Source organism: Sapajus apella, unplaced genomic scaffold (assembly GCF_009761245.1).
Source record: "Sapajus apella isolate SASKATOON/1434 unplaced genomic scaffold, GSC_monkey_1.0 scaffold8, whole genome shotgun sequence".
Classification (NCBI taxonomy): domain Eukaryota; kingdom Metazoa; phylum Chordata; class Mammalia; order Primates; family Cebidae; genus Sapajus; species Sapajus apella.
The window spans coordinates 13,105,504-13,123,379 of record NW_022436948.1 but is presented as its reverse complement, the minus strand read 5'-3'; the positions used below and the strand labels follow the sequence as shown (position 1 = coordinate 13,123,379).

Sequence of the window (17,876 nt, the reverse complement as noted above, 5' to 3'; positions counted from 1 at the left end):
CAATCTTACTTACGTATTAGAAATATATTTCAATTCACCCATGCATCCAACATGCTTTTAGACAGAGTAAAATTTTTATTAACTGACTTAAGAAAAAAACACTGCCGGCTGGGTGCAGTGGCTCATGCCTGTAATCCCAGCACTTTAGGAGGCCCGAGGCGCATGGATCAGTGAGGTCAGGGATTCGAGACAAGCATGGCAAAACCCCGTCTCTACTAAAAATACAAAAATTAGCCAGGCGTGGCGGCGCATTCCTGTAGTCCCAGCTAGTTGGGAAGCTAAGGCAGAAGAATCACTTGAACCTGGAAAGCAGAGGTTGTTGTGAGCCGAAATCACATCACTGTATTCCAGCCTGGGTGACAGAGTGAGACTCCATTTCAAAAAAAGAAAAAAACACTGCCCCCCACCCTTTTTTTTTTTTTTTTTTTTTTTTTTGACTTTTTTTTTGCTCTTTTCACCTAGGCTGGAGTGTAGAGACGTGATCTTGGCTCACTGCAACCTCCGCCTCTTGGGTTCAGGCAATTCTCCTGCCTCAGCCTCCCAAATAGCTGGGATTACAGGCACCTACCCACCACACCTGGCTAATTTTTATAATTTTAGTAGAGATGCAGTTTCACCATTTTGGCCAGGCTCATCTTGAACTTCTGACCTCTGGTAATTCTCCCTCCTCGGCCTCCTAAAGTGTTGGAATTACAGGCGTGAGCCATGGTCTCCAGCCAAAAACACTGCCTATTAAACTCATGTACTTATGTATGTTTAAAGAATTCTCACTGCCATGTTTGCATGGGAAAGAAGTGGAAATCAGGTGGAGCGTGGTGGCTCACCCTGTAATCCCAGCACTTTGGGAGGCTGAGGCAGCAGGATCACTTGAGGTCAGGAGTTGGAGACCAGCCTGGCCAACATGGTGAACCCTATCTCTAATTTAAAAAATATGAAAATTAGCTGGGCATGGTTATAGGCACCTGTAATCCCAGCTTATGGGAAGGCTAAAGGCATAAGAGGTTGAACCTGGGAGGTTGAGATTGCAGTGAGGGGAGATTGCATCACTGTACTCCAGCCTGGGTGACAGAGCAAGATGCCTTGAATGAATGAATGAATGAATGAATGAGAGGGAGAGATAGTAGGCAGAAATATAGAAAAACAGAAGTGTCCATGAGTTGTTGACTGTGGAGGCTAGGTGAAATATTTCTCCAAATAAAATGTTAAAAAAAAATTATTCTCACTACATTATTTGAAATACTAGATAAATTCAGAAAGGAGAGATGATAACTCTGGCCAATTATCTTGAGAGAGCCAGAAGTTACTGGATCTCTAAGGGATCAGAGAAGTACTTTTCTCTAATTACCCTAGACCAGAAGTGCATTAGCCAAAAGTTCAATAAACATTTGAACTTTTTTTTTTCCCAGACAGGATTTCTCACTCTCACCCAAGCCTGAGTGCAGTGGCATGATCATAGCTCACTGTCACCTGAAACTCCTGGGCTCAAGTGATTCTCCCGCATCAGCCTCCCAAAGTGCTGGGATTATAAGTGTGAGCCACGGTACTTGATCAATTTGGACTTTTATAAACTTCAAAGGGAGTAGTAAGTCCTACAAACTTTAGAATGGCCCCATAGCCCACTCTTCCCAAGGCTCTCAAACACTCATCAAATAATAAATATATAATAAATTAAGAAAGGAGAAGATTTAGTAATCCAAAATGAAGGCCTCAGGAAGGGTAAATATTGTTATACCCTGCCATCAATGTTTTCCTTATATTCATCCTAAATAATTTAGTTTTAATATTCTACCCTGTTGAAACTGCAACTATCCTTGGAAAGCAATAACTTTGCTTTTGCTCATTATCACAGAATTAGGAAATATTTAAAACTACATAAAGCCATGAGGTAGTAATATCCTACAACTTTATTCAGATAACTTAACTCCTTCATTATTTTTTAGTTCTATGCATGTTTTCAAACTTCATTTACCTGACAAATTCATGCACGACAACTTTTCCTCTTTAAGCTACTGGAAGGTAACAAAAATAGAAACTGTAGAGGTGGCCTATTTATAGACTATAAAAAACACTCAGAGTATAAATATATTAGTTGTTCTCTATCAAAATTTAACATATCAATTGTGCTCTATCATATTATTTGACATCTTCCACCTTTTTTTTTTTCTGGAGTGACTTACTTTTATAATATTATGTCATGTGAAATAACTGGCATTATTCAGCATTGTTGTATTACAACCTCATTTCGCAAATTAGAATTTAAGGCAAATAATAAAGTATCAGGATCAAGCTATAAAAATTCAGATGAAGACATAGTTAAACACTTATTTCTTGATTTTCATGAGTTGTGGCTCTAAAAGAGAAACTTGTTAAACATAGAATAGTTATCACATGATAGTCACACCTGTTTTGCTAACTCCACATCTGAACAAGAAAGAAACAAAATTTAACTTCTTTGGCGCGATCTCGGCTCACCACAACCTCCGCCTCCTGGGTTCAGGCAATTCTCCTGCCTCAGCCTCCTGAGTAGCTGGGATTACAGGCACGCACCACCATGCCCAGCGAATTTTTTTTGTATTTTTAGTAGAGACGGGGTTTCACCATGTTGACCAGGATGGTCTCGATCTCTTGACCTCGTGATCCACCCGCCTCAGCCTCCCAAAGTGCTGGGATTACAGGCTTGAGCCACCGCGCCCGGCCCAAAATTAACTTCTTATCCAAGAGCAATAGGTAACTTAAATGTCACTTTCATTTAACATTAAAAGTATTTTGAGGATTAAATTTAAATGTAAATTTCTCTACTTCTGATTAATTATAATAATTTAAGCTAAATAATAAAGTCATCCAAATGAAAGGCCTACTATCCAATGTCAACATTCTGCTGTGGCTCAAACCTTCCAGGCTGAGAATACACTGTTCTTCCCCAGCTGATACAGAAGAGTAAGCTAAAGAAATCTGTAAGAATGTAAAAATAAGACTGCAAATTAAAATGATCTCTCTAGAACCACAATTTGCCTGTGGTTGCATGCCCTGCACTTTGTGGTGAGCTTATTTGCATATAGACAGCACTTTGGTAAAGAACCAGAGAACCTCCTGTGTAAGGATCCTAGAGATCATGTAATCCAAGCTTCTCATTTTCAGAAGAAAAAGGGTAGATGTTAGATGATTCACCCAAGATCACATAACTAGCTGGCAGTAAAGCCTCTTTCCATTTCATCATAAAGAGAAAAATTATTTTCAAAGGAAAAGGTTCCCCTTATAAAAGTATTTAGAATTCCGGCTCAAAGACATTAAACTATCCAAATTAATGTCCTATTTAAACGGCACATTCCAATCTTGGTGACATTTAAGGAAAAAAAAAACCCTTTCATTTATTCACGCAAGTATTTACTGAATGCCTACCTACACCAGGCCCCTGACAAAGTTCTAGGAATATAAACAGTCAGAACTGTGACACCTTCTTAGGAATCAGATTAGGAAGACAGGTATTATATAACCATACAAATGCAAAATTATAAATTACATTAAGTACTATGATGGAGTTCCAATAGATTACAATAGGAGAACCTAATTTAAAATTGTTTGCTGGAGGAGGACAGTGATTAGAATAAGCCTCACTGAGGAAGTTACCTTTATGGTGAAACAGGAAGGCTAGCCAAATAAAGAGTGGAGGTAAAAATGTTTCAGGCAACATAATATATACTGTGATCCAGCAAATCCATTCCTACGAATATATGCAACAGAAATGTGTATGTATATGTACCGAAAAACATGTACAGGGATGTTCATATTTGTGTCATTTATAATGTATAATAGCAAAAACTGGAAATAAAGCAAATGTCAACAAAACAGCTAAATATTTTAATATTCATAAAATGGACACTGCAACAAAAATGGGTAAACTACTACTTGCTACAACATGGATGATTTCCCATATATCAACATGGATGATTTCATTGAGTGAAAGAAGCTGTATACCAAAGAATATACAGAGAATGATTCCATTTATGTTAAGTTGAAAAACATTCAAAACTATTCTATGATGTAAGAAGTCAGAAAAGTGGTTATCTTTGCAGATCATAATAAAGATAATTGGGAAGAAGCATGAGGGGATTACTCTCTGGAAAGCTCTCTGGTATGCTAGTAATAATGTTCTATTTCTCAACTCAGCTGTGGTACTAAGGGTACGGTCATTCTATAATAATATATCAAGCTGTATGTTTAAGATTTAGATACTTTTCTACATGTTATAATTTTAAAAGCTTATTTTTTAAAATATACATACATTTGAGCAGAAGGAACAGCATATGTAAAGACCCTGATACCTGAAGGAATTTGGTACATTCAGAACTGAAAGAAGGCCAGAGGCTGGAACACAGAAACCAAGAGGTAAAGTGGTAACAGGCTGAAGACAATAGCGGAAACTTGATTTTATCGTAGGTCATCTTAGAGTACAGATTTTAACTTCAGTGGCCAATCACTGAAATGTATTAGGCAAGGGAATAATAAGATCTAAATTGTGGTTTTTAAAAGACTGGGAGGTAGATAGGGTAAGTAGAAGCAGAGGGAGCAGTTAAGGAGGCAATTGTAATGATCCATGAAAGAGACAACAGCGTCTTGATTGAAACAGAACTACCTAAAATGGTGAGAATTGCATGGAATCACAAGGAAATTAAGAGGAGGAGTTGACTAGATTTGGTAATAGAGAGAATGTGTGAAACGTGAGGGGAAGAGGTGTTGAGGATGACTGTTGTTTGAAACAGCTGGGTAGATGGAGTGCAATCCATTGAGATAAGGGAGACTGAAGGAAGATCAGATTTGAGAGCATGCAGTGGTCAATAAAACCATCAACACAGTATCTATTCCAGCTCTTCTTTATTTGGTAGCCACCAGTTTGTGATACTATGGAAACCTAGCCAATCATAGAAATTTCTACCTTCTTCTACCAATGATTTACTTCATCCAACAGCACATGATATCCCTATAGTCATTTTTGGTTCAGGAATAAACAATCCAGTGTAAGGGGAAGTGCATTTTCATTTTGTGGGTTCTAACCCATTATTTTAGTTTCAAAAAGCTGGATCTCAATTGTGTCATCCAACATAATTATTCAACTCAGCTCTGCATCAATCCCACATCACTTTGCTACAACTACAAATCTGAAAACTATACTTTCTACCCCATTCTACAAGAGAATTGATAAAACTGTGAAACAAGACAGGCCAAAGATATATTCCCGATGCTAACCTAGGACAGACAACTAAGGAGGACAACCAATTAGAAATTTACTTAATTATAAGATTCGCAAATTTAAAAGTAAAAACAAAAAGAGGCCAGGTGCAGTGGCTCATGCCTGTAATCCCAGTACTTTGGGGGGCCAAGGTATGTGAATCACTTGAGGTCAGAGGTTCAAGACCAGCCTGGACAACACGGTGAAACCCTGTCTCTATTAAAAAGATACAAAGATTAGCTGTGCGTGGTGGTGTGTGCTTGTAATCTCAGCTACTCGAGAAGTTGAGGCAGGGGAATCACTTGAACCCAGGAGGTTGAAGCTGTAGTGAGCCAAGATGGTGCTACTACACTCCAGCCTGGGCAACAAAATAAAATAAAGAAGATTCGTTCTACCTATACTTCACACATGGTCTGCAGGATATTAAATGACTTTGTTTATCTATATTTCAGCAACCCACTCAACAGACTACAGCAATCCTATGGTCTTCTCGTGAACAGAATGTAACACGACTCATAATATTTATTGCTAAGAGCTAGTTATATAAGTAAACACATCTTTATATATAAAAAGTTATATAAGACTATAATGAATTAGAAACAAAATTTTAATAACATTTAACATATAAAAACATTTAATGTTTTGAGACAATAAAGGTTTTTTAAATTTTTTTTCTTTTCACTGACTCAGTTCACCCAAAATTATCCAGGAATTTCAACGGTCTAAAATTTTTTCAATCTGAACTGAGAAAGTAATCAGTATCCAACCAAGAAGAATTTATACATCTCTCCCAGTACCAAATTTATTCTAAGTGCCAAATTATTCAGTAGTTTCACTGGTTCAGTAGCTATGAAATGCAACCCAATGTGAATGTATATGCTCACATATGTAACACTACAGATCAGCAACAGCTTATACTTATAAAATCAATTTAAGCTGGAAAAAGATACAGATTCTATTAACAACCATTAAAACGCTTGAGCAAATTTAAATTGTCACCAGTAAAAATACAATATGCAATTTTTAAAACTATACTTCCTTTTAATACTCTAATTACAAGGCTAACCAATTGCACTAGTTCATTCCACTCTTTATTGCTTCTTTCACTTTGTATGCTTCTTTCAAAATTTCAGTGATTCAGACTTTATAATCTCAAAAGTCTTGAAAATACTGGTGGCTGGATGCTAAGAAAGGTAATACTATAATATTAAATGGCCAGCCATTATAATTAGCTTATATTTTTTCAACCTTTGAATGTCTGAAAAAGTCTTTACATCTTCATTTGTGGTTGGGTACAAAACTCTAGGTGGATAGTTTGGTTTGGTTTCTTCCTTACAGTACTTTAAAGATGTTCCCAATGTCCTCTGGCTTGGATTGCTTGTAAAGAAAAGTCTACTATCATTCTTACCTTCACTCTTCTGTATGTGTGTCTTTTCATCCTTGGGCTATTTTTAAGATCTTCTCTGTATCACTGGTAAATGGTAATCTGATCATGTATCTGGGTATAGTGTTCTGCTTTGTATTCATTTAGCTTCTTGGATATGTGGATTCATAGTTTTCATCAAATTTGTAAAACTGCCAGCTATTGTTTCTTCAAGTATTTTTCTTCCCTACCACCCTCTTTCTGCGATCCACATATTCACGTATATTGGGCCACTGGAAGTCATCTTGGAGTTCACTGACGCTCTTAGTATTTATTTATTTTAGCTTTTTTTCTCTCTGTATTTTATTTTGGACAGTTTCTATTACTATGTCTTCAAGTTTGTCAATCATTTCTTCTGCAAAGTCTAATACAGTCCCTATCAGTGTAATTTTTTCATAATATTGTTATTTTCATGTCCAGAAGTCTAACTTGGGTCTTTCACTTTTTTTTTTTTTTCTTGGAGACAGAATCTCGCTCTGTCACCCAGGCTGTAGTGCAGTGGCATGGTCTCAGCTCACTGCAACCTCTGCCTTCTGGGTTCAAGTAATTCTCCCTGCCTCAGCCTCCCAAGCAGCTGGGATTACAGACGCCTACCACCACACCTGGCTAATTTTGTATTTTTAGTAGACGTGGGTTTCACTATGCTGGCCAGACTGATCTTGAACTCCTGACCTCAGGTGATCTGCCCACCTCGGCCTCCCAAAGTGCTGGGATTAACGGTGTAAGCCACCATGCCTGGCCTCTTTCACATTTTTTGTATCTCTTCTTAACAAGTTCATTTTTATCTCTACTTGCTGAACATATGGAGTGTATTTATAATAGCTGTTTTAATGCCCTTGTCTATTAAATTTAGCATCTGTTTCTACATTTGACTTTTCTCCTTATGAGGTATATTTTCCTATATTCCTATAAATATCCTTAAACTTCGTTCTGGGATACAGTTCTTTGGAAATTAAGTTACTTGGAAACAGTGCTTGCTTTTAAGCTTTGTTAGGGAAGACGAGTGGAATTTAGTCCAGGACTACTTTGCCCTTACTGAAGCAGTATACTCTTTTCATTACTCAACCCAATTCTCCAGCAAGACTTCCTGTTCAATATGAACTATTCCCAGCCCTGTGCAAGCTCCAGAAATTTTTCTGCTTACTTCCTTTTTGGTAATTCTTTCCCTGACTCAAATGGTTTCCTTACACACTGGCACCAATCAGCACCCAGCTGAAGTCTCAAGCAGAGTCCTCTACAGATCTCTGGAGCTCTTTGTGCAGCTGTCTCGTCTCTAGTACATAGTCCTGAGATTCTGGCTGCCTTGGCCTCCCCATATTCCCTACTCAGGAAGCCTATCAAGCTTTGTTTTGGTGACTCTTCAGCTACTACAGCCTGGAAGCTCTCCAGGCAATAAGATGGAGCATTCATAAGGCCCACCTCAATTTGTTTCCCTTCTCTTGGGGGTCAACATCTTGTCTGAAAATTATTCCAATTATTTTGTTTATTTTGTTGTTGTTGTTGTTGTTAATTAAGGTAGGAGGGTAAATCCAGTCCCTGTTACTCCACTATTGTCAGAAGCTCCTGTTACAGTCCTGAGCTACTTATGTTTCATAGGACAAATTAGAACATCTGATAGGCCTGAGATGATGTAATAGTCACAGAGTTTTACTACTCAGTGAGAGTGGAAGTTCTGCCTTTCCTTTTTACTTCCTCATAGAAAAGTTAAGTGGGAAAGAAATGAAAGCACTTAAGAATTACTGGTTTGGCTCTAGGTTAATCCTGCTAACAACCCAGAATTAAAAAGTTCAGTTGATTTTCTTTTTAAAGAGTTGACATTTAAGTTACTTACTATTAAATATGTACATTCCTCAGAACACAGACGCATGTAAGAAAAAAAATAAGTATGCACCTTCCAAACATATTTATAAAAAGAAAATGAATTTTTGCAACCCTAACATAAAATGATATATAACAAGTCTAAATTTCATGAATTCTCTGCTGAAAAAGTCAACTATAAAAAGTCACTTCTTCCCTCAACTTGCAAATTTTTCTTAAAAAGAGACAGGACACTGCAACTTATCTAAAGGGCAATCATGCTGACAGCATTTGGCAATTAAAAAAAAACAACAACAAACTATATGCACTGGCATTTCCACCTACTACATTTATCCAAAATTCAAGAACCTGACATTTAACTTGGCCCAGCAAAGAAACTTTCTTTTTAATGACTTTACTGTAAATTAAACCATATCTCCTCTAATATACTAACATGTTAATAGTTTGTAGGGAAAAACACAAGTGTACAGTTCCCCCATTAGAAAATGCTACCAGTTACACCCTTAACCTTAATGCCTTTCCTTCTTTTCACTCTTCCCCACCCCTGAAAATAACAGCCACGAAATATACAGTAATACAATAATAGCCTCACAACAGCATAAACAATAATTACAGTAAAAAAAAAAATCAAATGGTAGGACTACATCATTGGAGTAGTTATGTTTCCAATCCTCAGTTTCCAAATCTCTTAAATGTGGATAAAAGCAAAATCTGAACTGAATGAAATACAGTGTGTCAAATGCCACACTGTATTTCATTGAACTGTGAACTGAGTGCTGAGATGCCCCACGGCACTACAGCAAACTCCCAGGGAAGCTGCATATTTTAAATAGAAGGAAACACTGAGATTCTCAACATATGTTGGAAACCAGCCAAACTATTAACCTGAGGTGCTTCTGAGTTGTCATATTAGATGGCAGTGCATTCCTTGGATGATATACATTAGTGAAACTGGGTTTTTGCTGGTTGCTGTGATAAATAAAAGCAAGTGTCACTTGAAAATCAGTATGGAACAGGAAATGAGGAGGTCAGTGTTCAATCTGTTCCAAGGTTTGAAAAGCTATTCAGGCCAAGCACAGTGGTTCATGCCTGTAATCCCAGCACTTTGGGAGGCCAAGGTGGGCAGATCACCTGAAGTCAGGAGTTCAAGACCTGGGCAACACAGTGAAACCCTATGTCTACTAAAAATACACAAATTAGCCAGCCATAGTGGCAGGCGCCTGTAATCCCAGCTACTCAGGAGACTGAGGCAGAAGAATTGCTTGAACCTAGGAGGTAGAGGTTGCAGTGAGCCAAGATCACACCATAGCACTCCAGCCTCAGTGACAAGAATGAAACTCCATCTCAGAAGAAAAAAAAAAAAGAAAGAAAAGCAAAAAGAAAAGCTATTCAGTGCTCAACAGGCACACACATCTCATTAGTAAACTGTGGTTATTTATGAAGAAAATAAATTTCCTATTTTTTCTGTATTATTTTTTTCCAAACAGCTGCAAAAGTTGTTGGGACACAAAAATTATTGGACCTAACTATTTAACAAACAGAACTAAGAGGTATTGTTTGTGGCCTAGGGGTGTTGTGAAAAACTTAATGAGATAATAAGGCCGCCATGAAACAATGAACTTTAAAAACCTCTGGCTTAATGTTGTGAATGGCAGAGTAAACTTCCAGTAAATGATAACCATTATTACTTCACTATGATTAGTCCTTTAAACTATGCAGTTTATAGAAAAGAGAGTATATTTCATATTCTGTGATAAAGATCTCAGAATATTGTCTTATATTATGACATAAACTCAGTATTATATATAGTATTATGACTTATGTTGTAAGAAAAAATTAGGTAGACAAAAAATCTCATATGGACAACCTGGAGGAAAACCAGGTCTAGTGATATGGCCTTGCTATTTATAAAAGGCATGATTTGAATCCTAATCTGACTCAAATTACGCTGCTTGAAAAGCCTGAAAATAATCTTACTACTAGACAGATAAAAACAATTCATCCTTACTCCCATGCTAGCATGTAATATGGAAAAGAGCAAAAGCTTTAATTTTAAGAGTTAGGAATCTACAGCACCACCTTACATCCCCATGTTTTACATAGAGATTCGTAACTTGTTTTCAGAATTTTCCTCCATTTCCCATATGCTGACCTTCTCTTTACTCCATCTTCTATTTAGGATATAACTAGAAAATGAATCATTCACTTTACTGAAGCCTGAGATGGGCTGTAAAATAATGATAGCGTGAACTGAATGCATATATGTCAGACTGATGCCCCGTCCTTCCCCTGCGAGTTTTTGTGTACATGTGTATAAACTGTAGAAAGACCAAGAACAATGAATTGTACACAAAGCTGAGAGACATCTTTTATCTCTTAATAAATTGTTTCCAGGAAAAAAGTATGTACTGTTTATACCTTGCTAACCATCACAGTGGCCGCTTAAACTGGTACAGATGCAGCGGACTGCTCACAGAGCTCACTTGCTACACTGAACCACTGCTCCAGAGACATCAAATTGCAATTTAATCAAACATTTGCTGTACAAGTAATTTTCAAAACTGAGTAATGCTAAAAATGGATACACTACTAAAAAACATACTAACTGTTATCTAAGGGTAAGAACATTTTGGAAGGTGTTTTAAATAAATAAATGCAACAGAATAAATCAATAATAAAAGTATTTTCTATTTTAAAAAAGTAATTTTGAAGCAAATTAATAGTACTTATAGGAGTAATAAATAACATTTATCATATACATTTCAAATTGGCATTTCCGAAGAATCTTAACAGTGTGGTCAATAGTTATTGGCATCCAGACACAGAAACCTAAGCACAATTCCATATGATATGAACGGACTATACTCAAAGTGCCACATGAGTATTAGCACTTGGTTCAGCCTGAGGGTTTCAAAGAAAACTACTTAGTAGCCCCATAAAAGACAACATCATTAAAATTCTGAAAACATGGTTATTTTGGATAAAATCTGCAAGCCAAAAAAAAAAAAAAGCAATCCCCTAATCTATCATAGGAAGATAGAAAGGCCTATATAAACTTTGCTCAGTAATGAGCATCACAATCTAATTATATCAGAATATCCAGAGGACTGGAGCTCAGACATCAGTATTTATTTGTAAAAGCTGCCCAGGTGACTATAACACTCATGATGTCGGCACCATGACTGATTTAAGCTTAGAATCCTATCGACATAAAGACAGAGTCTTGAGGCTGCATTAGTGAACACTCGGGTCCCTAAGGGGATCCACGGTCTGAGGCTGTTTTCACTTGCAACCTTTTGGTATGTGCTAATAACATGAAAGATAAAATTTCATGTTTGGTATCTCATGGCACTTTGGCATAAGCCAAGAAAATTAAGTGACTGCTAATCCTCAACACTGTATGCTGACTAAAATGTTTAAATTGCTTAAACTTTACTCTTTAAAGTAAAGCCAGGGTAACTAGAGACCTGAAATTAGGAACTTTTGGTACATAAATACCAAATCCTGCTAGGGTCACTTTCACCACCTATTTTCAAGAAAAACACCTACATATGAGCATTTAGACAATAAAGTCAGCACCTAAGAAGTATGCATCTTGGCTGTGAGCAATGGCTCATGCCTGTAATCCCAACACTTTGGGAGGCTGAGGCAGGTGGATATCTTGAACCCAGGAGTCTTAGATCAGTAGGGCAACATGGGGAAACCCCGTACCAGGTATTGATCGACTTACAACCTATGCAACTTACGACCATTCGACTTTATGACCACAACCGCTAGCCACGACTGCTCCGTGTCTGGCAGCGCAAACGTTGCCCAGCTGGACGTACGACAGTGCGGACCAGCTTCCGGCAGCACTACCATCTCCGCGTGCACCATTTCAACTGTACGTATAGCCTACTCAACTTACGACCAAATCGTGTTACGACCGGTCCGCGGTCCCGACCATGGTGGTAAGTCGGGCACTAGCTGTATTTACAAAAAACACCAAAAAAAATTATTTGGGCATAGTGGTGTGTGCCTGTAGTCCTAGCTACTTGGGAGGCTGAGGCAGGAGGATCAACTGAGCCTGGGAGTTTCAAGGAGTTCAATTACAGTGAGCCATGATCATACCACTGAGCCTGTCAGTCCCACTCAGGTCCTACTCCGGTCTTCCTCCTTCATGAGACTCTGCCCCACCCACTCCAGCTCACCTTTGGCTCTACCTTCTCTTCATTTCTCCACAACTTACTTTGTATCTCAAGGTGCATACTTCCTTTTTATTTTTACTTTTTGAGATGGGCTCAGATTAGAAAGGCAGCACTCCAATCTTGGAGGAAGAAACATTGGTATCACTCCAAACTGAAGGCCAAATTAATTTTAAAAGTCAAATGGCTTAAAAAGGTTTCTTAGCTTTTAAATATTAATATTTTAAGTATTACTGTAAAGTTTAGTAGGAAAGATGATGACACTTCAAGAGATTAGACAACCATTTATATTAGCTTTATGGAAAGAGGCAATATTCCAACTACTTTTTTCTTTTTTTTTCTTTTTTGAGATGGGAGTCTCACTCTGTTGCCCAGGCTGAAGTGCAGTGGAGTGATCTCAGCAAACTGCAACCTCTGCCTTCCAGGTTCAAGCGATTCTCCTGCCTCAGCCTCCTGAATAGCTGGGACTACAAGTGCATGCCACCATGCCCAGCTAATTTTTTTTGTATTTTAAGTAAAGACAAGGTTTCACCATGTTAGCTAGGATGGTCTCGATCTCCTGATCTCATGATTCCCCCAACTTCAGCCTCCCAAAGCGCTGGGATTACAGGTGTGAGCTATCATGCCCAGCCCTGACATATATACTTTTTTTTCTGAATTATCCACAGTATAAATCTAAAGAAAATAGAATAGTTAGGACAATATTTTTATATTCTTTCTCCTCAGAATGCATATTAATGCCAAAATGAACGTTTTAGGGCCTTTTGGTAAAAACAAACCATTATTTGGCATAAAAGATGGCTGCTGGAGGTTTTGGAAATATGGTTATTCTTAGGTTTCCTAACCTTGGAGTAAAGTGCAGCAATAATCCTAAAACTACAGGTAATACACAGTTTGTAGCTGAAAATCTGACTTGCTATTATGAGTAAACACAATTAAAGAAAGATTTAGAATTTATACAAGATTTATAAGTCAGGTAATGTCACCAAAAAGCTTCCCATATGAAAGCAAATGTTTGCCCCACCCACTCCCCGATATTTTAATTAAGAATTCATCGACATAAGAATTACGCTTGTAGCATAAAAATATGTGCAATGGAAATTAATACTGCACCAAGGTATAGTTTGGTTTAAATATTAAAAAAAACTTGAAGCAATTAAGTTCATACTGATTGAGGATAGCCAATATTATTTATACTTATTTCTTAGAAGACCTAGAGCCCCTTCTCCTTCATTCAAAAAATATATGTACCAAATATATATATTTCTTATACACTGTTCTTTGCTTAAAACTTTTCATTATGTCACTATCTTTTTCCCCATCAAGATGCAATTATACTATTTTAGTTAACACTTTAACTGATATTAATACTCTATATGTAAAGAGTGTGGTCTTATGCGCTTCATTTACTGAGGCTGGAGAAAGCTTACTAGTTTAAGGTATTTAAGGGCTTATATTTGTAAGTATGCCTTTCAAATACTGTTTTTAATTTATAAAGATATAATCAGTAAACTAATCCTAACACAGCAAAACCACAATAAAGAACAAGTAATTAACACTTGCAAACCTTTAAAAAATATTATCACATTTGAAATAGCCCCAAACTGGGATTATCTGCCTAAGTCATACATATATATATTAAAAAAACATATATATATACACATATATATATATAAAACATATATAATTATATAAATATATATAAAATCACATACATGTTTTTTTCTTTTTAATTTTTGAAACAGGGCCTCACTGTGTTGCCCAAGCTGGAGTGCAGTGGTGAGATCAAGGCTCACTGCAGTCTCGACCTTCCAGGCTCAATCAATCCGCCCACCTTAGCCTCCTGAGTAGCCGGGACTAAAGGTGTGCACCACGAGGCCAGACTACTTTTTGTACAGAAGGGGCTGTACATGCTGCCTTGACTGGTCTTGAAATCCCCAGCTTAAGCAATCTGGCCACCTTGGTCTCCCAAAGTGCTGGGACTACAAGCATGAGCCCCCACACCTGGCAAATCTTACATTAAGAAACATAGTATTCAAATTAATTTTAATTTCATCCATCTGCCCACAAGATAACTCAAATCTTACTAACCTACCTTTATTGTGTGTGGTACAGTAGTCTTTTTCTTTAAATTAGACTATCAAAATACTTTTTTAAATAATATGAAATCAATCATGTATCTCACATGAAATCCTAGAGGTTGTTTACAATTCCCTTAATGAAAACATAACAGCCATAACATAAATACCCCAAGAATACTGGATAATATTAGATCATATCTACTACTATAACTAACCTACTAGTAAATATGTCAAGCAAGATCTTGTATGGGTTTATGTGATATGATACAAACTGCAACAATATTTATTTGAAAAAAATTTACTTTTAGAAGCAGCAGCAGAACCCAAGAAAGCAAAATCCTGCAACCAAAACCTGCATCTCCCTGCATCCCCTCAACAAAAACCTGTTAACAAAAAGTTTGCAGGAAAATAAGGTTGATTAAAAGGAAATATAAGCATAATCTGCCAGAGGAAATACAGTGAAAGCCCTGTCAGGCTCTTTTCTAAAAAAATGGTTGAATCTGAATTATTTGAAATCAAATCAGAGACCATGACAAGTTGAGTTCTAACAGATGACTTACAGAGCACCGCAACAGCCCCAGACTCGAACATGAGACATTCTTCCTTATGCCTAGTTTCCACTATGAGGCTGAAAGGTGGGGGGTCCAGTTTGTGATAGATCCGGAATCCTTTACTGAACGCCATTCTCCTTTCTTCTGAGGCAGCCCTGTGAAAATCAAGCAAAGCAAAGCAAATGAAGCTGATGTTTCCTTCTGCAGCAAGCACTGCAAAGCATCCAGAAGTCCCTCCCTGCCAGGTTTTGATGGGGGGTTGGGGTAGGGAAAAACAGACAGCTCAGGGAGAAAATGGCTTATTCCAAAAGATAAGTCGTCACTTAATTTTACCAAAAAGCAAGAGGAAAAGCTACCAATTCTCACACCAAGGCAAGACAAGGTTTTAGCACTGTAAGTCCATCAACGGTTTGGTTAAGATGAGTTTCCCGTTTAATTTATGCTTACTGAAAGGAAAATTTTTGAGCGTATTTCGTTCGGAGTTGTTTATCAGCTTCCTGCTTCAAGATCTGTCACTACGTTGAAAGGGAACCGATTCGGAAACTTCAAGTTCCTTCGAGGGGAAAGGAGCGGCGGTGGGTAGGAAGGGTGACAAGGCCGGTTCAAAGCTCCTTAGGGGGCAGGAGGAGGAAAAGGATTATCCTACGCGACAGGCTCTCCTGGGGGTGGCGACGAAGGGCAAGGGAAACCGCACAGGTTACCGCCGCCTCCCCTGCCCCGGGCTACCGCCGGCTAGGGGGACCGCAGGTGGGGCTGAAAAATACGAATGGCCACCCGGGAAGAGTCACGACTCGGGGCACCGACCCGACTCGGGCTCCTCAGGGGTCCCGGGCAGTCGACCGCCCAGGAAAACCGCTCTTTCTCAGACAGACTGAGGACCGGAGCAGCCCAACCCCTCCATTTATGCGCCAGAAGAGCTGCCCCCGCGCCCAGGCGGATTCGGTTCGTTCCCGCGGGCAGGCTGACAGCCGCTGTCACCAAAGCTCCCGGCCCGACGCGGCGCCTGGCACACCCGAGGTCTCCTCACAACCCCGCCCGCCCTCCCGCATCCCGGCCTCTCGAGGTCGCCCCTCACCGCTCCCGCTGAAGCTGCGGCGGCGGAGGCTGGTCTCGGAGACGTCCGCCCGCCCGCCCGGCTGCCGGTGGGTCTGGCCGCGACCGCTCCCCGCCCCCCGCCGGCTTGCTCACCTCTTCCTCCGGCTCCTCCTCCTCCTTCTCCCGCAGCCGCCGCCACAGCCGCCGGAAGCGTCACTTCCTCTCCAGCAGGCCCATCTCTTCCGCATTGCGCATGGGCGGGGACGGAAGATCCGCCCCTTGAGAGGGAAGGGGCGGGGCGTCAGGAGGGAGGCCACGCCCACTCGGGGGCCGACCTGCCAGGCCGAGCACCAGCGGACTGCCGCAACCTCCGCCTCCAACAACCTTCGCCTGCAGCTGCCGCCTCCAGCTGCCGCCTCCAGGCCGCAGCTGCGGATCCCACCGCCGGGGGTGCAGGGAGAGGGAAGATCCGGCCTCCTTGGTCCCCTCGCATGGGCTCTTCAGAGCGTGAGCGCCAGGGAGGGACTCCGGGGAAGAGCTTGGGGGGCTGTGTTTTGCTGCTGCCCAAGCTGGGCGTCAGGACCACCCCCTGCCGCCCTCACGGGCCTGACGGGCAAGGAGGGAGACGGTCGGCTCGCCGAGCCAACCAGGTGGCGCTTGAAGAGCTGTCCATGGTGTCGCCCAGCAAAAGGCACCGAGTTCCTAGTCTCAGCATCTGGGTAGGTAGCAGAAGAAAAACTAATGCTTGCTCTGAAACAGTTCTCTCTTCGGTGCCTTTTCTTGTGTGTTCTGGAGGTCACAGGGTTCTATCGAAGAGTGCTCAGGTGTATTCGGTGGAGAGTGGGAAGTCACAAACCACGATCTCAAGGCTGAGTCCAACAAAACATGGCTGTAGGGAGGCCACAACAGCGACAGCTGTGGTTGCCACTAATGGATGAATACCTTTTGCCTACCGTTGAATTTAGTAACTAAAGGCACCTGTTTTATCTCATCCTTATTTTTCAACAGATCGTGCTTCCTGGCTAATATCAGCGTGTCTCATAGAGTTCTTATTTGTTTCTATTGAGTAGACCTAATAAGAATGAAGTCAAAGCCTACAGAGCAGAAAGCAGTTGAAAACCTGAAGAACCCCCCACTCAAACTGTTTCCACTTGCGTTTGCTTTTTCTTTACCTCTTCCCCTTCTGATTTTTAACAGCCAAGGCAGAATTTAAATTTGGTTATGTTGCAAAAATCATTTCCCCCTTCAGGCCCTGTCATGTGACTTGATTTTTCCATCCATTTTAGAGAAGCTGCATCCACCCTGATTTCAGGACACTGAACTAGTTATAATTTATTAGAAAAGAAGCCACTTCAAGTCATGGAGGAGAAATACAAAGATTCTTGATTTAGTTCTAAGAACTGGAGGGGAATTCTATCTCAGTACTGTCTCAGAAAAGCTGTTGATATCAAATGCATTGCTTGGGAGGTAGCTTTTATGACAACTGAAATCACTCAGTTTCAAGAGAAGCTGGGGCCTGAAACCAGACATGCTTACTCCAAAACCCAAAATCCTTTC

The 17,876-nt window shown here is 39.7% G+C and overlaps 2 protein-coding genes across 23 annotated transcripts in view; one reads left to right on the top strand and one right to left on the bottom strand.

Moving 5' to 3' along the window:
* Positions 1-16,586, bottom strand: part of SYNJ1 (synaptojanin 1) — an 88,432-nt gene extending 71,846 nt beyond the window's left edge. For 10 of the 22 annotated variants that reach the window (XM_032276997.1, XM_032276999.1, XM_032277015.1 and 7 more), the window contains exons 1-2: positions 16,473-16,586; positions 15,294-15,439 (exon numbers count right to left, since the gene is read on the bottom strand). In XM_032276997.1, the coding sequence (XP_032132888.1) occupies positions 15,294-15,439; positions 16,473-16,567 (241 nt within the window). In that variant the 5' untranslated portion in view covers positions 16,568-16,586. The other 12 variants (XM_032277000.1, XM_032277002.1, XM_032277005.1 and 9 more) reach the window with 4 other exon arrangements.
* On the top strand, positions 12,229-17,567 carry LOC116550613 (nascent polypeptide-associated complex subunit alpha, muscle-specific form-like). Its single transcript, XM_032276653.1, has 3 exons — positions 12,229-12,418; positions 15,778-16,226; positions 16,268-17,567. Exons 1-3 carry the CDS (start codon positions 12,229-12,231, stop codon positions 17,255-17,257), a joined length of 1,629 nt encoding a protein of 542 aa, XP_032132544.1. The 3' UTR covers positions 17,258-17,567.
* The last annotated feature ends 309 nt before the right edge of the window (positions 17,568-17,876 follow it).